General features: G+C 38.0%; 2 protein-coding genes across 12 annotated transcripts; one reads left to right on the forward strand and one right to left on the reverse strand.

The window, feature by feature from the left end:
• The first annotated feature begins 9 nt into the window (after nt 1-9).
• On the forward strand, nt 10-11,852 carry LOC131528488 (uncharacterized). 4 transcript variants are annotated; one of them, XR_009267854.1, is made up of 15 exons: nt 10-2,251; nt 2,571-2,665; nt 2,878-2,925; nt 3,063-3,441; nt 3,583-3,759; nt 3,917-4,005; nt 4,288-4,324; nt 4,746-4,840; nt 5,116-5,163; nt 5,331-5,709; nt 5,900-6,165; nt 6,427-6,468; nt 7,980-8,096; nt 11,186-11,606; nt 11,724-11,852. XR_009267854.1 is itself a non-coding variant. In XM_058757652.1 (12 exons), the coding sequence occupies exons 1-12, from the start codon at nt 25-27 to the stop codon at nt 6,445-6,447; spliced, it is 3,861 nt and encodes a 1,286-aa protein (XP_058613635.1). In that variant the 5' UTR covers nt 10-24; the 3' UTR covers nt 6,448-6,592. The 4 variants fall into 4 exon arrangements, 1 of the variants encoding a protein (XP_058613635.1); XR_009267855.1 differs by having other exon boundaries at nt 7,985-8,096; XR_009267853.1 differs by having other exon boundaries at nt 7,968-8,096; nt 11,710-11,814.
• On the reverse strand, nt 8,104-21,444 carry LOC131528490 (ATP-dependent (S)-NAD(P)H-hydrate dehydratase-like). Of its 8 annotated transcripts, XM_058757657.1 has the most exons (13): nt 15,054-15,217; nt 13,701-13,835; nt 13,418-13,535; nt 12,713-13,306; nt 12,381-12,486; nt 12,263-12,308; nt 11,722-11,810; nt 11,171-11,279; nt 10,632-10,682; nt 10,255-10,359; nt 9,534-9,654; nt 9,331-9,451; nt 8,104-9,072 (listed from the first exon to the last, which is right to left on the reverse strand). In XM_058757657.1, exons 3-13 carry the CDS (start codon nt 13,482-13,484, stop codon nt 8,922-8,924), a joined length of 1,560 nt encoding a protein of 519 aa, XP_058613640.1. In that variant the 5' UTR covers nt 13,485-13,535; nt 13,701-13,835; nt 15,054-15,217; the 3' UTR covers nt 8,104-8,921. The 8 variants fall into 8 exon arrangements, with proteins under 8 accessions (XP_058613640.1, XP_058613638.1, XP_058613636.1 ...); XM_058757655.1 differs by lacking the exons at nt 13,418-13,535; nt 13,701-13,835; nt 15,054-15,217 and adding exons at nt 20,076-20,184; nt 21,238-21,444; XM_058757653.1 differs by lacking the exon at nt 13,418-13,535 and having other exon boundaries at nt 15,110-15,339.
• Nucleotides 21,445-21,493: the final 49 nt, after the last annotated feature.

A 21,493-nucleotide genomic window follows, 5' to 3' on the forward strand; every position in this document is an offset into this window, starting at 1 on the left:
CGTCCCCAAACTACAGTCTGTGCCATGTCTGGCTGTACTGAAGACGTCCCCCAAACTACAGTCTGTGCCGCGTCCAGCTGTACTGAAGAGGTCCCCCAAACCACAGTCTGTGCCGCGCCCGGCTGTACTGATGACGTCCCCCAAACTACAGTCTGTGCCATGTCTGGCTGTACTGAAGACGTCCCCCAAACTACAGTCTGTGCCATGTCTGGCTGTACTGAAGACGTCCCCCAAACTACAGTCTGTGCCACGTCCGGCTGTAGTAATGAGGACCCCATTTGGATGTCACAGAGAATAAGCTGTACTAATGACGACAATTCTGCCAGATTAAGTGACGACACCTCGTTTTTCACTGCCACGCCCAAATTAAGTGATGACGTCTCGTTTTTCATTGGCACGTCTAAATTAAGTGATGTCTCGTTTTTCATTGGCACGTCTAAATTAAGTGATGATGTCTCGTTTTTCATTGGCACATCTAAATTATGTGATGTTGTCTCGTTTTTCACTGTCACGCCCAAATTAAGTGACGATGTCTCGTTTTTCACTGCCACGCCCAAATTAAGTGATAACGTCTCGTTTTTCATTGGCACATCTAAATTAAGTGACGACATCTCGTTTTTCACTGCTACGCCCAAATTAAGTGACGATGTCTCGTTTTTCACTGCTACGCCCAAATTAAGTGATGATGTCTCGTTTTTCACTGCTACGTCTAAATTAAGTGATAACGTCTCGTTTTTCATTGGCACATCTAAATTAAGTGATGACGTCTCGTTTTTCACTGCCACGCCCAAATTAAGTGACGACATCTCGTTTATCACTGCTACGCCCAAATTAAGTGACGACATCTCGTTTATCACTGCTACGCCCAAATTAAGTGACGATGTCTCGTTTTTCACTGCTACGCCCAAATTAAGTGACGATGTCTCGTTTTTCATTGGCACATCTAAATTAAGTGATGACGTCTCGTTTTTCACTGCCACGCCCAAATTAAGTGATGACGTCTCGTTTTTCATTGGCACATCTAAATTACGTGATGTTGTCTCGTTTTTCACTGCCATGCCCAAATTAAGTGATAACGTCTCGTTTTTCATTGGCACATCTAAATTAAGTGACGACATCTCGTTTTTCACTGCTACGCCCAAATTAAGTGACGATGTCTCGTTTTTCACTGCTACGCCCAAATTAAGTGACGATGTCTCGTTTTTCACTGCTACGCCCAAATTAAGTGATAACGTCTCGTTTTTCATTGGCACATCTAAATTAAGTGATGACGTCTCGTTTTTCACTGCCACGCCCAAATTAAGTGACGACATCTCGTTTATCACTGCTACGCCCAAAATAAGTGACGATGTCTCGTTTATCACTGCTACGCCCAAATTAAGTGACGATGTCTCGTTTTTCACTGCTACGCCTAAATTAAGTGACGATGTCTCGTTTTTCATTGGCACATCTAAATTAAGTGATGACGTCTCGTTTTTCATTGGCACGTCTAAATTAAGTGACGACATCTCGTTTTTCACTGCTACGCCCAAATTAAGTGACGATGTCTCGTTTTTCATTGGCACATCTAAATTAAGTGATGTCTTGTTTTTCACTGCCACGCCCAAATTAAGTGACATCTCTCCATCTTTTTTCCCTGTGATGTCCAAATTAAGTGGTGACGTCTCTCTAGCTTTTTTCTCTGCCAAGTCCATATTAAGTATTGATGTCCCTCCAGGCAGTTTGCCTGCGATGTCCAAATGTATTAATGACGGCCCTCCAGCTTTATTCCCTGTGATGTCCAAAAGTAATGATGATGCCCCTCCAGTTTTATTTTATGTCACATCCAAATGTATTAATGACGGCCCTCCAGCTTTATTCCCTGTGATGTCCAAAAGTAATGATGATGCCCCTCCAGTTTTATTTTATGTCACATCCAAATGTATTAATGACGGCCCTCCAGCTTTATTCCCTGTGATGTCCAAAAGTAATGATGACGTCCCTCCAGTTTTATTTTATGTCACGTCTGACTGTAGAGATGACACCCTCCAAGCTTCAGTCCGTTTTGTAGATGACTTGAGTGTTGGCGTCCCTCAGTTTCCAGTCCACGAAACATTAGATTGTAGAGTCAATGTCCCCCAAGCTACAACCTGTGAAGTGCCCGACTGTAGTGTTGACGTCCCCCAAGCTTTAGCCTGCGCAGCACCTGACTGTAGTGTTTATACTCCCCAAACTCAGTCAAGCCAGCTACAGGATAATGAGACAATTATTGGTTAGTTTGCTACCACAGCATAATCCAGCACACACACTTTAAGGTTTATGCTTCAGATTGACTTTAATATGCATTTTGTTAAAGAGTAGTTAACATGGAAATGCAATTAATTTAAAGGTATTTAAACTGTATTTATGTATAACTAGTACAGGTAACTTGAATAGTTTTTAGTGAGACAAATGATTTTTTAAAGGCACTAATATTCAATGTAGTATCTCAATTATTACATTTTTTCTCAATTAATTCTAGTTTTTAAGTAGATGAAGTAAGTGCTGTCACTGACATTTTATGTTGACATCTCTTATTTATCTTTTAACAGACATCAATTCAAGGCATTATGAAATTGGCAGTCAGCTGGGTGAAGGAAGCTTTGGAACTGTTTATGCTGCCACTCGTTTGGATGATGGCCTACAGGTATCAGTTTGTTTTACATTATTTTTCTAGCTAATCATTTTTGTCCTATTATACTTGTCTCGCTCTCTCCTGTGCAAGCACTCGTAGTGTGCATTAACTATTTAAAGCACTTGTCCTGTCAGACCTGTTCAGACCATTTAAATTCATGAAAATGTACATGTACAAATGAATTGTAAATCTTACACACATCCCATTTTTGTTTTGTTGCTCAGGTGGCGATAAAATTTGCATCCAACAAGAACACAAAGTTCATCAGCATTGTAAGTAGGCTGTGCTCTCTCTGTTTCTCCTCTCAGTCTCAGTGATTTTTCAATATGCAATCTGTCATTGTCACCAGTCCAGGAATTGTTTAAGTCCTATATCTGTCTAACCATCATAACAACTGTCTTTCTTCTAGGACGGTTATTCTAAACCTCTTCCTCTGGAGGTCGCTTTGCAAATTCTTGCAAATAAAGGCCCCAGGGTTGAGGAAATCATCCAGCTTCTGGACTGGCAGGTGGATCCTGACTATTACTTTATGGTCCTAGAGCGGCCCATGCCCTGTCAGTCCTTGTATGAATATTTAAAGTGTTACAAGGGCACCATGGAAGAGGACGTGGCACGAGTTATAATGCACCAGGCAATATTCGCCGCTCGAATGTGCTGCCTGCGTGGAGTGTTGCACCGGGATATTAAGCTGGAAAACCTGCTGATTAACCCGAACGCACTCGAAGTCAAATTGATTGACTTTGGCTGTGGTGCAATCCTCACCGACGCGGGTTACACATCCTTTGCTGGTATGTATGATCCCTCAAAGCTGTGCAGTGGGTGTCTAATGGGATCCACTGTTGTGAATCAAATGGCATCAAATCATTTCTTGCATAATGAATATCTAGTTGAAATTCTGTTTTAATGGAAACAAAATCTCTTTCTTCCAGGCACAAGAGAGTACTGCCCTCCTGAATATCGCATGACGGGCAAGTACCACGGGGAACCAGCGACAGTGTGGTCTCTGGGAGTCATCTTGTTTATGATACTTTTTCGTAAATTTCCAAAGAGACGACACCTGCGCAAGATTAATGATAAAAACTGGACCAAAGCTGGCTTGTCGAAAGGTGAGATCTTCACTTCAGCAAAAATCAGTTGTAGTTCCAAATCTGAGCCCAGTGGCTTAATTAAGAATGGTCGTTGGGATAATTTGACTGTCGATCAAAGAGATCAGGTGTGAAGATCAAGGTAATAATCAGACATCTCTCTCTTCTTTCTGCACAGAGTGCTGCGATTTTATTCGCCGTTGTCTGCAGATCGACCCGAAGCAGCGGATTGAACTGGGGAAACTCAGTCTCCACGACTGGCTTATGGTAAATACATTCTGATGTTTTGATTTGGTTTGGTATAATTATCAGACTATGGACATTAGCTTCCTATCTTTTCCTATGTGCTGTAACTGACATACAGTCAGTCCTCATGCACTGCACAGATGACAAGTTGCAGCGCTGTATGTTTAGACCTTCTGAAATGATTTTACCTGTTCTTAAACGTCCAATTTTTTTTACTCCAAGAATGTTGCCTCTCTTTTTTGTGCATTTCTTTTCTATGCTGTTTGTGTATTTTGACACTAAACCTGATTTCTGTTGTTTCAGACTGCAGACAAGCAGAATAACAACAACACAATAATGGGTGAGTTTGGTACCATAAGCCTAACATACAACACACTCACTCACACACACACACACACACACACACACACAGACACACACACACAACTGACTTTCATATGCACTTTTTAAAGAATAGTTCATAAATAACACAGACATTGACTTATTCAGCATTCAACAAGATTTAATTAAAATTTATATAAATGTGTGTAACGTGAAGGTTTGTATATTACACAGAAAAAAAACACATGTATATATTTATTTATTTTATGACTACTATAGTTTCGTTAAATAGTCCTGTAGTGTGCCAGTGTTTTTTAAGCACAGATATTCAATGTAGTGTCAAAATGAATATGAATCAGAAAAATATTGTTGAAATAGTTTTAGATGAAGTAAGTGCTGTCACTGATTGAGTTGTTTGTCAACATCATATCTTTTAACAGACATCAATTCATGCCGTTATGTAATCAGCTGTCAGCTGGGTGAAGGAGGCTGTGGAACCGTTTATGCAGCGACTCGTTTGGACGATGGCCAAAAGGTATCAGTTTTCATTACTATCTCGAATAGAATAACTTGATAATTATTTTTGTCCTATATTATAGTCATCTGACTAATGCAAGCACTAAATGCATTTTTTATTGACTATTTAAAGCACTTAAATTGTCAGACCTGTTTAAACATGCTCTACGTGTTTTTATTTAGATTCATGAACATGTACATGTCTGTTCAGGGTTAATGTTTGAAATGTTGTGAACACTGCTGACAAATGAATTGTAATGCTTACACACATCTCTTTTTTGTTTTGTTGATCAGGTAGCGATAAAAGTCGTCTCCAACAGGAACAAGAAGTTCATCAGTATTGTGAGTAGGCTGTGTTCTCTCTGTTTCTCCTCTCAGTCATTTTGAAACATCTCATATTAACTGTAAATGATTTTTCATTTGGCAATCTGTCATTGTCAACAGTTTGTCCAGGACTTTTTTTAAGTCCTATATCCGTCTAACCATCATAACAACTGTCTTTCTCCTAGGACGGTTATTCTAAACCTCTTCCTCTGGAGGTCGCTTTGCAAATTCTTGCAAACGAAGGCCCCAGGATTGAGGAAATCATCCAGCTTCTGGAATGGCGGCTGGAGTCTGACCACTACATTTTGGTGCTAGAGCGGCCCGTTCCCTTTGAGGAACTGAATTGGTTTCTCCTGCAACAAATGGTTACCATTCAAGAGGACGTGGCACGAGTTATAATGCGCCAGGCAACATTTGCAGCTCAAACATGCTGCAGACGTGGAGTGTTTCACCGGGACATAAAGCTGGAAAACCTTCTAATTAACCCGGACACACTCAAAGTCAAATTAACTGACTTTGGCTGTGGTGAATTCCTCAACAGTGTGGGTTACACATCCTTTGCTGGTATGTATAGTGGGTCTCAAACTCTGGTGATGAGTTGAGGGTCGTTCACACAGGACTCAGGCTGTGAATCAAGCTCCCATGAAGCATCATGGAATGGGTTCCACTGTTGTGAATCACATTAATTTTTGAATAGTAATGGTTATTCAATTAAAAATGCTATGTTAATGTAAACAAAATCTCTTTCCTCCAGGCACAACAGAGTACTGCCCTCCTGAGTATAACATGACCGGCAAGTACCACGGGGAACCGGCGACAGTGTGGTCACTCGGCATCCTCTTGTTTGTGATATTGTGTGGGGATTTTCCAAATAGACGAGACCTGCGCTTGATCAATGGTAACAACTGGACCAAAGATGGCTTGTCGGAAGAATGCAGCGATTTTATTCGCTGCTGTCTGCAAAGCGATCCGAAGCAGCGGATTGAACTGGAGAAACTTAGTCTCCACGAATGGTTTATGGTAAATACAGTTTGATGATTTTGAAGTATTTTTGATTTGTTTTGGTTTATTTTTCAGAGTATACACATTAGTTTTTATAGCAAGTGTCATATAGATGAATTTTAATGCTGAATGTTTATACTTTCTGATATATTTTTACTTCAGTTCTTAAATTTCCATTATTACTGTAAATATGCCGCCTCTCTTCGGTTTGTTTTTATATGTTGTGTAATGTATTTAAACAGTAAACCTGAGCTCTGATTTTCCTGGTTTTTGTTTCAGATTGCAGACAAGAAGAAATGAGGGGGAGCAAAAGAAAATAGTGTAAGTAATGACAGGAAAGACAGGAAGTTCAGTGACGGCCATGACAGGAACCCAAGCCCCCAGAAATTAGGTGGCACAAGTGGAGCAATGTACCCTGAAGAAAATATTCATGGCTGCCCCAGTCCTAAACTACAAACATTATATAATCATATACAATATAATAATATACAAAATAATAATAATATATTAAATATATAAATCTATTAAAATAATAACAGATAAGTAAATAAATAGGTGCTTAAAATATAATTAAATAAAAAAAGAGCACTGCTATTTTGTATAATTACATTTATTATTTAATATAAAAAGTTTGTTATGATTGATTCATATTAAATAAATATATGAATATAAAAAGTGCATGAAATAAATTATATTTTATATAACAACAATATAGTTTACAGTATAATATATATAAATATATAAAATTCAACAAAAATAATATATTACAAATATAAAGCTATTAAAATAATAACAGATAAATAAAAAGGTGCCTAAAAATATAAATGAAATTAAATTACATTTTCTATAACAACCTTATAGTTTATAACATATATTATATACATTTTTGAATAAATAAATAAATATAAATTATATCTAAATATATATGTGTGTTTGTGTATTTATAGCTGTATGTATGTATACATCTACTTCAGATTTAACGGTCAAAAAGTGAGATCTAAGCAGGTAAACATTTCATATTTGACAATGTGTTACGATAGAAATGTTAAACAACTGACAGTAATATTAACTCAATATTCTGAACTAATAGTTAATGCTGTATTTAAATGTGTCAGAGATGTGTCTCTCTTTTGTATGCACGTGCAGTCCCAAGAAATCACGAGTTATACACTCTTAAAAACAGAGGTGCTTCAAAAGGTTCTTCACAGCGATGCCACAGAAGAACCATTCAGTCAAAGGTTTTTTAAAGAACCATCTCTTCCTTACCTTTTTATAATCTGAAGAACCTTCTTTCACCACAAAAAACCTTTTGTGAAACATAAAGATTCTTCAGATGTTAAAGGTTCTTCTATGGCATCGTGAAGCACCTTTATATTTAAGAGTGTAAGCTTTGACTAAACAAACAGCAAACTAGATACAAGCCCATAATAAACCTAAACAAATATAAATGCTTTATATTGGAAATAATACCAAAATCGCATCTTCCTACATTATGAACTCCAGAAACTGGATTGATGATGGTTTGGCAGCATGAGGGTGAGGACATTTTTATAGTTTTTTTTCTTGTGAACTAACCTTTTATATTTCACTGAGGTCACTTTTCGTACTCTGATGAAAAACAGCCTGGTCCACTGAGCTGGTTCCTGCTGGTCTGATGGTTTTAGAGGCGATTTTGGTCACTTAAAATCAGCTTAAACCAGCAAATCCAGTCAATTTGTTTTTCAGCAGGTTGTTTATTGAACAAGCAGCTCTTTTGATATATTTTGTGATATAAATACAGATGTTATGGAATGTCTCTCTCTGTCTTTTTGTCATTTAAGAATTCTGTCTAGTATAGGATCATTGCCAGGATCAACCGGAAGTTCCTTGTGAAGAACAGAGGACACGTAACAACGAACATTACAAATGTGCAATTATAAGAAAATTAGAATATGAATGCTCAGAATATGGTAAGTACAGATTTACTGGATTAAATTACTGGTATTGCTAGAGTGAAATGACATGACACATAGCATCTTATTATTGTTTTCTTATTTCTGTTTTTCATGAACAAATTGTGTATTATGTATGCATTACAAACCAGAGATGCTCATTGATTCATATTTTGTATCAATCATTATCACAGTAGGTTATGTCTTAAGTGAACATAAACAGTTAAGAAAGAAATCTGATGTGTATCAATGCATTGGATCTGTGCATTAAGTCTTAAAGTGACAGCAGCCTATACTATATTATGTAAAGCTTTAATACGTAGAGTAGCAAACTATATAAAAAGTGACAGCCACTTTCAATTTTTGTATTTATCCCACATGAGTTATTGACAGAAAATAAGGTGTTACTTAAACAGTGAGGACAACATACACTATAAAGGTTTGAATGCTTAGAAGTGAAAGTTTTCAAGCAGACTAATAAATAAACTGCAGCTGATAGTATGGTAGCAATTTATTCGTAGAGGGACAGTGTTAATTAAAATGATCTCTTCATGGGTTATCATATCCAAATCTAAACACGTGCAAAACACAACACATACATCTAAGGACATAGATGGAAAAAAACAAAACAACAACAACTGTGTGACGTTTACAGAGGTCCACTACACAGACATGAAAGTGCATAAGTAGCTGAAACAGTATTGCAGAACTACAGAGGCGCTTTAAAATGTTTTTTAGATGCTCAACAATGTACTTCACTTGTAATTAATGTGAATAGCATTGAGATGCAGACCTTTAGTCTTTATAATGGCCATGAAAAGAGAATAGATACACACATGTAGTTTAGCTTTCAAACAGTGTCTTGAAAGCGCTGCCTATCTCTTGGATCATGTCAGAGGTGATGGTAGATCTGCCATGTTTGTGGAAGGCCTGGTGATTACATTGCCTCGTCAGAGATGTAGCACCAAATGCAGCCACCAGCGAGGGATTCATGCTGGAAATAAACATTTACAATTAAACTGAAAGTGATATGCAATGACACATTAAATAACTACTGAAGACGGAGCAACTTACTAGGGCTGTCAAAAAAATTTGAATTTTGAATGTTCGTCAAATTTAAAATAAAATTCTACATTCAAATGCAAAAACGTTGCATTTGAATTTTAGGTGTGCGCTAAGGCAGCCTTGTCAGTGTCAGATATTGATAATATCGAAGTACAAAATTAGCCATTTTGACAGCCCTACAACTTACCCTTTAGTTGCATCTGGAGGTGAGCTGAATGCCCAATGTGCAAAGACTCCTAAAGAACCGGACAGCAGATCTCCCTGTCCTCCGCAACGCCGCCCACTGCTCTCCTGATTACAGGTCAGCACTGAAAGCAAACAGAAAAGCAACACGTTAGAGAAAGAAAACGGAACCATATGAAGTTTGAATGTTTCAAAAAAATCACTAACTGTTCTTTCCATCAGTAATAATGTCCTCCTCCCCCTTTAAAACCAAGGTAAGATGGCCCAAGGCGATGCTCAGTTGCTGAGCACTTCTCTTGTAGTCAGTGCTGTCCGGAGGTTCATGATGCTGAAATCAAAGTTTAATTTAGCATGTACTGCAATTTTATGTATTAAGTGTCTGTAAAAGTTTTTTGTCTCTACATGATGGCAAAACAATGAATTTTCTTGGACACCGGATTCTCAACCTTTTTGACTCCAAGGCCGCACTTTGTCCAAGACAATATTCAAAATCGCTCCTAAGCTGATATTTTGATGATGAACATCTTTAAGTGTTTTTTATAGCATTTCTATTAAGATTTCAATTTCATTTAAATCATTTTAAGGAAGTGTAAGTGGGCACCAGCCCTTAGTTGAGAACAGCTGGTCTAAGTAAAGCATCAATAATCTTGTAAACTCAATAACTTCTAAAAATCTTTTTTTACAGTGCAATTCTTGCAAATGTGCCATTGTGTTATTGTGCTCTGAAGAGCATCAAAGATTTCTATTTACAATGTGTTTTTGCCGCATTGATCAACGTAGCCAACTGATCTCAATTAGAGGTGTTTAAGTTAGAATCCTCTCAATACCTCTCAAGCTGTATGCCATACCAGTACCACCAATAACACCATTGTCTGTCTGGCCTGATCGGATCACCTGAGACAAATGTCAATATCATCAAAACTCTCACCGTGGCTTCATATAGACGAGTAAACTCCTTAAAGTTGGGTGTGAGGATGCCTCTCTGATATCCTTGAATGACTGATGGTTCATTTTCCACTAACCAAAGTCCGTCCTGTGAAGAAAAAAACACGAATGTGCAATTCACATATACACACTCTTTACACAGTGCATCCACCAAATAATTAGCCTGTCTGCTAATCAATGATGCCCATTTTCACTGGACTAGTCGGTTTTAGCTTTTTAGGCAATATGCAACACAATGCCATGTTTGAGCTCAGTTCCAGTTCTCCTAGGGACACTAAATCTATTGGGTTTTGCCAGTATGCCCAGTATGAAAGCATATTGATCAGCTACATCAAAAGTGTCAGTGAAAATAGTACTCACACCATCAATGATGATTGGCATTTCTCTGAGTTTTGACCTCTTAATAATCTCCTAAAATGAAACATTAGCCAAATGTGAATTAATCTGAACCAACATAAACATACATGTAAAAATACACACTATTGCCAAGCCCTTTTCAAAACGATTGTCTTAATTTACACAAGTGGGGACACTTTTCTCTATTTTAGAAAAACAAAACTGTGTAATAATACACATAGCAATATGACAAATGTGCAGTGACCACATAAATGACCCAACAAACATAAAATTTTAGCTTCTTCAACATCACTTTCTCTCAACCAACTTCAAGAAGCACGGTTGAATTCTAAAGTACAAAATGAATGTGACTTGCTGCATCATTATAGGTATCTCTACAGGTTTTTTTTGTGTGAACGGCTTTTAGATCAACTATAGAAGTGATTCAGAAAGAAATGCACCTTTAAAAAAAAAGAAATCAATGCTTTTTGCAATGCATATTAGTATTAACTAAACTACCACACAGAAGTAATAAGATGTTTTTAAAGTATTTTTTCTCTCACCTTGGCATTCTTCAGAGTCACATCGTCCCTCCCCAGACCTGGTCCCACAACCAGACTGTGAAGGCTGGGCAGCCATTTCTCAATCTCCTCCACAGCATTGGGACTGTCTCTGGAGGAACACACAGCCAGGAGAGAAACAGCACCACACTCTTAAAAATAAAGGTGCTTCACGATGGTTCCATAAACCTTTAACATCTGAAGAACCTTTTTGTTTCACAAAAGGTTCTTCGTGGTGAAAGAAGGTTCTTCAGATTATAAAAAGGTAAGGAAGAGATGGTTCTTTAAAGAACCTTTGACTGAATGGTTCTTCTTGGAACCAAAAATGGTTCTTCTATGGCATCGCTTGAAGAACCTTTTGAAGCACCTTTATTTTTAAGAGTGCATCATGCTGAAATCTCTCTCGACGTGACAATAAATAAAATGTGTTTCAGCTACAGTAGGTTGAATCAAACATTCCTTAAACAATTACTTGTCAGAAACTCTTGTCTGTTGAGATATTTAATAACATTCATTTGTAATCAAAGATTGTGTCTAATTAGAGTTCTGCTCACAGCACTGGATGGACGATAAGATCAGGACTGTAGGACTTGATGACCGGAGCCGCATCTTTGGTGCAGAACACATGAGACTGATCGGCTCCCTGGAAACAGGATGAGTAGAAGGTTAATGACTTGTACTAGACTGATATATCTGCCTTTTTTAATGTTTTTGAAAGTCTCTCGTGCTCACCAAGGTTGCATTTACAGGTATCTGGTTATTATTGTGAAATAAATACAATTTAAAGTGACTGTTTTCTATTGTAATATAATAAAAATTGTCATTTATTTCTGTGATCAAAGCTGAATTTTCAGCATCATTACTCCAGTCTTCAGTGTCACATGATCTTCAGAAATCATTCTAATATGCTGATTTGCTGCTTAAGAAATATTTCAGATTATTATCAATGTTGAAAACAGTTGTGCTGCTTCATATTTTTGTGGAAACCGTAATACTGGAAAAGGCGAAATGACACCACTTAAGGATCATAAAGTATGAAAAGACAAATGAGGATGAGAAAAACAAAATGGATTTGATTTTGAACAGAATACTTACTACTTTCAAAGTTGAAATAGCTGCAAAGAAAGGTGCTCCTGTGTACCTGACAAGAACAATACAAAAAGTTTCACATACTGAATTTGACGTAATTTAGTAAGTGTATAGAAAGACTTACTCTTGACATCCTCCAATGATTCCAATATGTCCCTCCTGACCCTTGTGTTTCTTGGATGTAAGCGGAGGAATTGTGTTTTGTACAAGAGGAATGACTTTGTCCATTGCTGCAGTGCCCAGGGAAGATTTTGTATAACCACAATTTTACATATCTAAGTTCTGTTTAAATGAAGTTCAACAACCTCAATTTGTGCTATACAGTATCACTGGGCATACGAAAAGATGGTTTTGTGCAGTATTTCATTTATCTATGCACATAACTAACTTATGATCAATATGTTTGTTTTTTTAATAAACAAAATAAGTATATGTTTGTAGAACTCTAAATAATACCTGGTTCAGTTGGACTCTCTGTCACAACAACGCCAGACAATGTAGAGAGAGGGGAGATGATTTCACGTGGGTTGCGCAGCAACATCCTGAAGTCCTTCAGCATGAAAACTAGATATTCATTAAAAGCTATTTGCATGAGCTCAGCCTCATCAGCAGCCCTGGAGCCTGCAGCCAAAGTCAGAACACCCATTTGACGAAGGGCCTCAGCCGGCTGTTGGACACTGTCTTTGGATTTTTTACTGGTCAGGAGCAACACGAGCTGTGGCACTTGATCTTGCATGCGGCTCCCGCTCTCAGCTGTGAGCATGTTGGTCCTCACAAAATTTAAGGCAGCACCGATGTTGACTTCAACCGAAGATTTGGGTTTTATTCTTGCGAGCGCAGAGTTTAGGGTTTTCTTTGAACTAAATGAGTTGAGGTTGATCTCCATCCTTGGGGTGGTGGAAAACATGGCCACTCCGACCTGCACCTGATCAGGTCCAATTGGCATGGTGTCAGTAAACCTTCGGATGAATTCTCGCACTGCATTGATTATGATGGTACCCATGCTACTGTCAATGAGGAAAATTATATCTCTCTTCCCAACAGCCGAAGCTAAAAGGGAAAAAAAGAAGAATTCTGCAAATTCTAACCATCATTTTTACCAAAAACTATCACCAATCTTCTGAGATGGACAACACACACACACACAGTGTATTAACATACAGACATCTGTTTCCACATCCCACTGAGAGACAATGCGGGAAAATGCCTCTCTCACATATGCACCCATCCTTCCCTTCGCTCAGCTCACACAGAATGGTCAATAGTAGAATATAATGTTCTACATGAATGCAGGTGATATTTACAGTCATGTTTGGTATAATTTGAATAGTCTCAGGGCGTCTGGTACAATGGTCTCATTCGTACAAGTAAACTGAAAGGTAATACAGATCCTAAGAGTTTAGAGAGATTTTGCACACTGTAGAGGGCCTTTCATGTAAATTACCTTCTGTCCCAAAAGGTGATAACTCTACTTGATCAATGCGAATTCCAATTGTTAGTTCCTGTCTCCATTTCGGGGGATGTTGGTCTTGGTCAGAGTACTTAAGGAAATCTTGCAAGAAGATCAGGGTATCTGTAGCTGGAATGAGCCCATAGGATGAACTGTGTTCGCACACTTCATACTATGTATTTTTCTCAAGTCGGGTATGCATCTTAACTCTTAGATTCATCTTTGAGATCCTGATGTTTTGTATTGATTTGATATCTTTGAATTGGCTATATAATTGGAATATTACACATTTACCTGACTGATAATAAATTGTGACATTTGATTTTATTCTGAGATTATTGACTCTAATTAATTATGTTAAGTCTATAACACCACAAATCTGCGTTCAGGTTAGTTACAGACAAAACCTTTTAACAGACTAGTTAAAAGGTTAGTTTACTCTAAAACTTGTGTTTTAGAGCTCTGGCTAACACATTGGCATTAGTTATGTATACTTAGACTGGTGAGGCGATTGGGTTTTTCCGTTTAGAGCAAAAGTGTGTTGTTGACCAACCTAAATTCGGGTCAGCCTCAACCTCTGGTTATTGTAATATTATTCTAACTAAGTGTACGCGAGAAATCACGGCATGATTATATAAAGTTACATTAGAGGAAGTTAAGTTGGTCAACTTGGTTCTATAGTAATGGTCATGACCTCTGGTTAGATATAGTCTTACTTTAATTAAGTGTGTTCGGATCTACGGGGACTTATAAAAAGTATTCTGGAATGAGCAAAGTATGGCACGGGCCGTCTAGAGTATTAGTCAATCGCCTCTGTCTAATGACCAAGACTGACGAGTTTGTGAATATAAGATCTGTATACTGGTCGGTACGAGACTCAAGTGTTATTGGAATAAGATTAATGAGATTCAATAATCTGATGTGAGAATAATAATAATAATAATAATTAGAAATGAACAAACAACCAATTAGCATTTCAATCTAAATTCGAAGTCATAATGGAGTCAGATTAGATAATAAAATGGGAGTCAGATTTGAATTTAACCTAATGTCCTAACTACACGCGACGCGACACGCGATAAAAGGTATCTTTTCCATGTTAATCAGAGTTTTTGTCCTAACTAGCCGCGACGGCGACACGCGAAAATTCTAATTCTAATTCTAGCTAATTCTAACGGTTTCTATTTCCGCGACGTCGCGGCTGGAACAACAACATACAAACTATATGACAGTAGATAATCTCAGGTGATTATATGCTTTATTCAAAGTTAAACGTGTCTAATATGAGTTTAAATATCATATTGCGTGACCCTATAGCCATACTGAAAGCAACAACAGATAGTTTACCTCAGATCTTGAAAAATAAATTAAATCAAAAATGACCATTAAAACTGTGAACTCACTGCGAAACCAACAAGTGTATTCCATAACAAAGATGTTATCAGTCACTCAGTATGTATATTTAATGATGTTAAAAAGCTTTAAAATTTATGAATTAGATTATAAACGTATCCATTTCGTTGCAAGAGCAGTGCGCTTCCAGAGAGAGCCCGCCCACACAGGCTTCTGATTGGCTGTGATATTTGATTGATTCTGTCGCGTCGCGTCTGGTGTGGACACCCAAATTGCTTGTCGCTGGAATCTTGTCGCGTCGCGTGTAGTTAGAACGAAAAGACCGAACACGCAAGAAACCTTCATCCACCATTGGATACCTTCTTTGGGCCAAGTGCGTGGACCTTATTACACTTGCCGTAAATAAATCACATAAAGCTGGCATAAATAAATCATACAAGTAATAAAAATAATGGAAATTAAATATTATTAAGTGACCATTCGATTCAAAACATGGATATGCATTACAGTATAAATACTCTGAGTTTGTTAACATTAAGGAGTATACAAAATACTATTAATGGCTACAGGCAAACAGACATTGACTAAAAGGCACAAAATGTTTAATTTCAGTTTATGTGGTCTTTAATGCTCAAATTATGTAAAATATGCCCTTAGGTTAGTGAACAATTCAAAGATGAGAACATATTCACTGTGGAGGAACACTTTTACTTCTATGGTTACACAAGACCGTAATCTGTCACGACATAAGCTGTGCAATAGGGGATCCCAGTTATAGGATCCCCTATTGACTCAATTTCACATACCTGTGAGGATTTTTTGCACTTTTGTATAAGAAAGATTGAGTCAATCAGAGAAGATATTGTATCCTCTCATAGTGTTCTAGCAGCCTCTATGCCAAGTTCTTGTATATTTGATTGCTTTGATCTTGTCTCTCTTCCAGCTCTGGAGGGCATTGTTAAACATATGAAACTGTCACATACTCCTTTAGATCCCATTCCTCCTCACTTTTTAAAGGATCTGTTCAAGGATGGGTCCTTGTATATTATCTATTGTGAATAGCTCTTTAATTAATGGTGTTGTTCCACCCTGTCTTAAGCAAGCAGTGGTCTCTCCCTTACTCAAAAAATCAGACCTTGACCCTACAGAGCTGAATAATTTCCGCCCAATTTCTAAATTACCATGTTAATCTAAAGTTTTAGAAAAGGTTGTTCTTTCTCAAATTACTCCTTTTTTAACTGAAAATGATATTCTGGATAAATTCCAATCTGGATTTAGAGCTAGACATAGTACAGAGACCACTTTGGTAAAAGTTGTGAACGATTTACTGATGGCAGTTGACTCTGGGTTGGGGGTTGTTTTAATTATGCTGGAGCTCAGTGCAGCATTCGACACTGTTGATCACTCGATCCTTTTAAAACGTTTGGAGTGTGATGTAGGCATCAAAGGAACAGCTTTAAAATGGTTTCACTCATATTTGCATGATAGAACATTTTTTGTTAACTTCGCAAATACTTCATCTTCTGTGGCCCCTTTAAAATATGGTCTTCCTCAAGGTTCTATTCTGGGCCCTACATTATTTTCATTGTACATGTGCGCACTTGGATCTATATGTCATCGCTACGACATTTCATATCATATCAGAATCAGAATTAGCTTTATTCGCCAGGTGTGCGCAAACACACGAGGAATTTGTTGTGGTTTTAAGGTGCTCCTGGTACATACATACATACAAACACATCTGACATGAGAACAGAAAAAACATTTAAATAGTAAGACTTAACAATGGATAATAATCATAATAATAATAATAAGTATGAATCTGGAACAGTAGATTTATGTACAGATTTGTGCATTATTTACTCTATATACAGCTGTATAAATAAACAGATATGTATGTGTATTTACATAATACTTGAGAAAGAGGCAATAATTAAAGATGGAGAATGAATTACAGAACACCGGTAATGATTCATGTGTTAGCTGTTTAGGCTGGAGATGGCATGGGGGAAAAAACTGTTTTTATGCCTAGATGTTCTAGTGCACAGAGATCTGTAGCGTCTGCCTGAAGGGAGAAGTGCAAACAAGTTGTGTCCGGGGTGAGAGGGGTCTGTGATGATGTTACCTGCCCGTTTCTTCACTCTGGAGTTGTACAAGTCCTGAAGGCTGGGCAGGTGCACACCAATGATCTTTTCTGCTGTCCTAACAGTCCGTTGAAGTCTTCTTAGATCTGATTTGCTGGCTGACCCAAACCAGACAGTTATGGAGGAGCACAGAACCGACTCAATAACAGCTGAATAAAACTGTTTCAGCAGCTCCTGTGGCAGGTTGAACTTTTTCAGCTGACGAAGGAAGTACAACCTCTGCTGGGCCTTTTTCACGATGGAGTCAATGTGATTGTCCCGCTTCAGGTCCTGAGAGATGGTGGTGCCCAGGAACCTGAATGACTCCACTGCAGCCACAGTGCTGTTCATGATGGTGAGTGGGGGAAGAGCAGGGGGGTTTCTCCTGAAGTCCACTATCATCTCCACAGTTTTGAGCGTGTGCAGCTCCAGGTTGTTGTGACTGCACCAGACAGCCAGCTGCTCAACCTCTTGTCTGTAAGCAGACTCGTCACCGTCCTGGCTGAGGCCGATGACTGTAGTGTCATCTGCAAACTTCAGGAGTTTGACAGAGGGGTCTTTAGAGGTGCAGTCATTTGTGTAGAGGGAGAAGAGTAGTGGGGAGAGAACGCAGCCCTGAGGAGCTCCAGTGCTGATGGTGCGGGTGTTGGATGTGTGTTTTCCCAGCCTCACTAGCTGCTGCCTGTCTGTCAGGAAGCTGGTGATCCACTGACAGATGGAGGTGGGTACAGAGAGCTGTGTCAGTTTGTTCTGAAGGGTGTCCGGGATGATGGTGTTGAAAGCGGAGCTGAAGTCCACAAACAAGATCCTTGCATAAGTCCCTGGTTTGTCCAGATGTTGCAGGATGTAGTGCAGTCCCATATTAACTGCATCATCCACAGATCTGTTTGCTCGGTAAGCAAACTGTAGGGGGTCCAGCAAGGGTCCTGTAATGTCCTTCAGGTGGGCCAACACCAGTCTCTCAAATGACTTCATGACCACAGACGTTAAAGCAACAGGTCTGTAGTCATTAAGTCCTGTGATTTTTGGTTTCTTGGGTACAGGGATGATGGTGGAACATTTGAAGCAGGAGGGGACTTCACACAGCTCTAGTGATCTGTTGAAGATCAATGTGAAGATGGATGATAGCTGGACAGCACAGGCTTTGAGGCAGGCTGGAGAGACACCGTCTGGGCCTTTGGCTTTCCTTATCTTCTGCTTTCTGAAGACTTTGCATACATCATCTTCACAGATCTTGAGTACAGGTTGAGAACTCGTTCAGGTCTTCAGCCAGTTGTTGATTGGCCTCAGTGCTGGGGGATGGGGTCTTGTAGCTGGTGATGGCTTTTTGTAGAGTCATTGCTTGAAAGCTGTTTTTTTAGCTTTTCAGAGTATGTAAACTATGTATGCCGATGACACTCAGATATATTTACCACTTAAAGTCGGGAACGAGCACTCGCTACAGTCCCTGATACTCTGGAAGAGGTCAAAATTTGGTTGTCTAACAATTTTCTTCAGCTAAATGAAAAGAAATCAGAGATAATTATTTTTGGTCAACCAAAATTTAAAGAGATGATTTCTAGTACTATTGCTCCTTTAGAAATAATTGTAAAAAACAGTGTAAGAAACCTGGGTGTCATAATCGACTCAACTCTTAGCTTTGACAATCAGATAAAATCGGTAGTAAAAAGTAGTTTTTACCAACTTAGAATGATTTCCAGGTTAAAACCCATTCTTAGTTTTAAAGATTTAGAGACCGTAGTCCATGCATTTATTACCTCGAGATTGGACTATTGCAATTCTCTTTATGTTGGGATTTGTCAGCGTCAACTATCTCGTCTGCAAATTGTACAGAATGCTGCAGCCAGGCTTTTGACAGGCACGAAGAAAAGAGATCATATTACTCCAATATTATCCTCTCTCCATTGGCTACCAGTTCAGTACAGGATCGATTTTAAGATTTTATTGATGGTTTTTAAAGCACTTCATAACATGTCCCCAAGTTATATCACTAATCTTTTAGAGTACCACACATCAGCTAGGACACTGAGATCAGCAGATAAACTGTTACTGTCGGTTCCTCGTTCTAAAAAAAGTCTAAAGGTGATAGAGCATTTATGGTTGTGGCTCCTAAATTGTGGAATAGTCTTCCACTTCATATTCGCCAGGCTCCATCCTTAGAAGTTTTTAAGTCTCAGTTGAAAACTCATCTTTTACATTAGCTTTTCAGAGAGAAAAGACCTTCAGAGATCTTTCGTAGAGGAACAACACTCGATAAAGGGTATTTGTCACATGTGGGTTGGTTCATCAAGTGGTTTATTCTTACTAATTATGTCAGATGTCATTGTTTTAATTTTTGTATATGCTTTCTTTTAAATTGTGAAGCACTTTGGGCAATAAAATTGCGTTAAAATGTGCTATACAAATAAATAAAAGTTGAAGTTGAAGTTGAAGTGCTGGTGGTTAGCCATCTGCTGATCTCTAAAGTCTCAAAGACATAAATCAGTCACACCTCGTCACATTTTACAAATGTAGACATCAATTTTCAATTCAATCTACTTATTTTCAAGGAATTTAGCACAGAAATGGATGGATAAATGACTGAATGGATGATGGTAAAGAGACAGAAAACATTTGGATGGATGTTGATTGTTTTTATTTAATCATAATTAATTGGGTTATTTCTGGTTCAATTTTTTCATGAATTACTCAACATGAACTGGCTTAGGCCCAGGTACTTGCTGTTGAATAAGCAGATGTATTAAAACCTAAATTTAACAATAGAGCTTTGTAAAGTACAAGATTCCTCATTTTAGGCTCTCTTCCCAATCACAGGAAAACAGCACAGTAAAATGAACATGTTTTCCCCCGTAACAAGAAGTTTCTGTCTCAAAGAAAGGTGGACTAAACTTACCACCCTGGGCTTCAAGTTTTGGGAATAGGCCAAAAACCATTACACCCCAGATGGCATACAGTAACAACCGACTCTTCCCCATTGTCCACAAAAGCATCGGAATAGACAGCTAGAAAAAAAAGACAAGAGTTTTTGGGAAAAATCTACAGCATGCTGTATATACCTCAGGTCACTCTTGAACAACATCCCTTTATTCACTTTGGTACTAACACATATAACTGTGTTCTCTCATAACTTTAAACAGTTTGATAATGTTTTGTTATGAAATTATGGGTATCAGTATTCTAAAAATAGTCACTTATTGGGATGTTTGTGTTCTCATCCTATCTGATAAAATATGGCATAACATTCTCTGAAATACCTCAGGCTGTTTACACTTATTTTTAAGAAGAGAAGAAACGTTTTGGCAGCACAGATTTATGCAACCAGTTTCCAACCCCTCAGCCAAATCCACACAGCTGTCAGATTTCAGATTTTAATTATGTTGTAGGCTACTCTTTATATTTATTGTGAAGCATTATTAAAAATAAGTGTTCTCTAATTGACATTTTCAAGATATTCAACAAGAAACCATATAGAAAGGGACTTGATTTGCGTTGTTAGTTCATTAGATAGTAAGAACATTACAGTTTGTTGGAAGGCAGGAGCAAGAGCAATTGAAAAGCAAGAGGAATTTGTGACATCCTATCTATATCTAATATATGTAGATATAGAGAGGAAAGGTAATTTTAGAAGTGAAGCAAATTGTTACGCAACATATAGATAAAAAAAAATAACGCCTGCAGTTACATGTACTGTGCACAAGTATTTTACACTTTTACAAAACAGAATCACTAAGGTTATGTGCAACCATATCACAAACACATGATAAAAAAAACATTAACAGTGGTCTCAAAAACTTTGCTGCTGACGTTCTCACTCTTAACACAGAGTATCTCCACATGTATTCTACTTGTCAAAGCAAAGTGCCTCTTCCTGTGATGCAAGAAAAATTCAAGTGCATTGGAAAAGATACAAACAAACCAAACATTATAAGGTAAAAAGGGTATAAAGCAGTTTTCAGTCAAATGAATTTTAGCACATTTTTAGAATGCATGCATCAAAACACTAAAACCCCAAGCGTCTCGCTCGTGTATGACTCGTATATAATCAAGCCACTCACCTCTGGAATACTGAATTTAGAACGCTGTATTTTGCAGTCTTTCTATTGAATTTCAAATATGTTTTGGGTTTTGTCTTTATGGTATTTCCCTTCTGTGATCTGTTCTGGGTGAGTCAGGCAAAGATGATGCTGATTAGCAGCTTCTGGAGACTCCTGGAGAAAAGCCACCCAATTTTTCCATGCCTCCTACTTCCCTCTGTATAGAGAAGAAAGAAAAAGCACAAAGAGGGGAAAAAAGAAAGCAAAAGAGTCTTAA

This window comes from Onychostoma macrolepis, chromosome 21, assembly GCF_012432095.1.
Source record: "Onychostoma macrolepis isolate SWU-2019 chromosome 21, ASM1243209v1, whole genome shotgun sequence".
Classification (NCBI taxonomy): domain Eukaryota; kingdom Metazoa; phylum Chordata; class Actinopteri; order Cypriniformes; family Cyprinidae; genus Onychostoma; species Onychostoma macrolepis.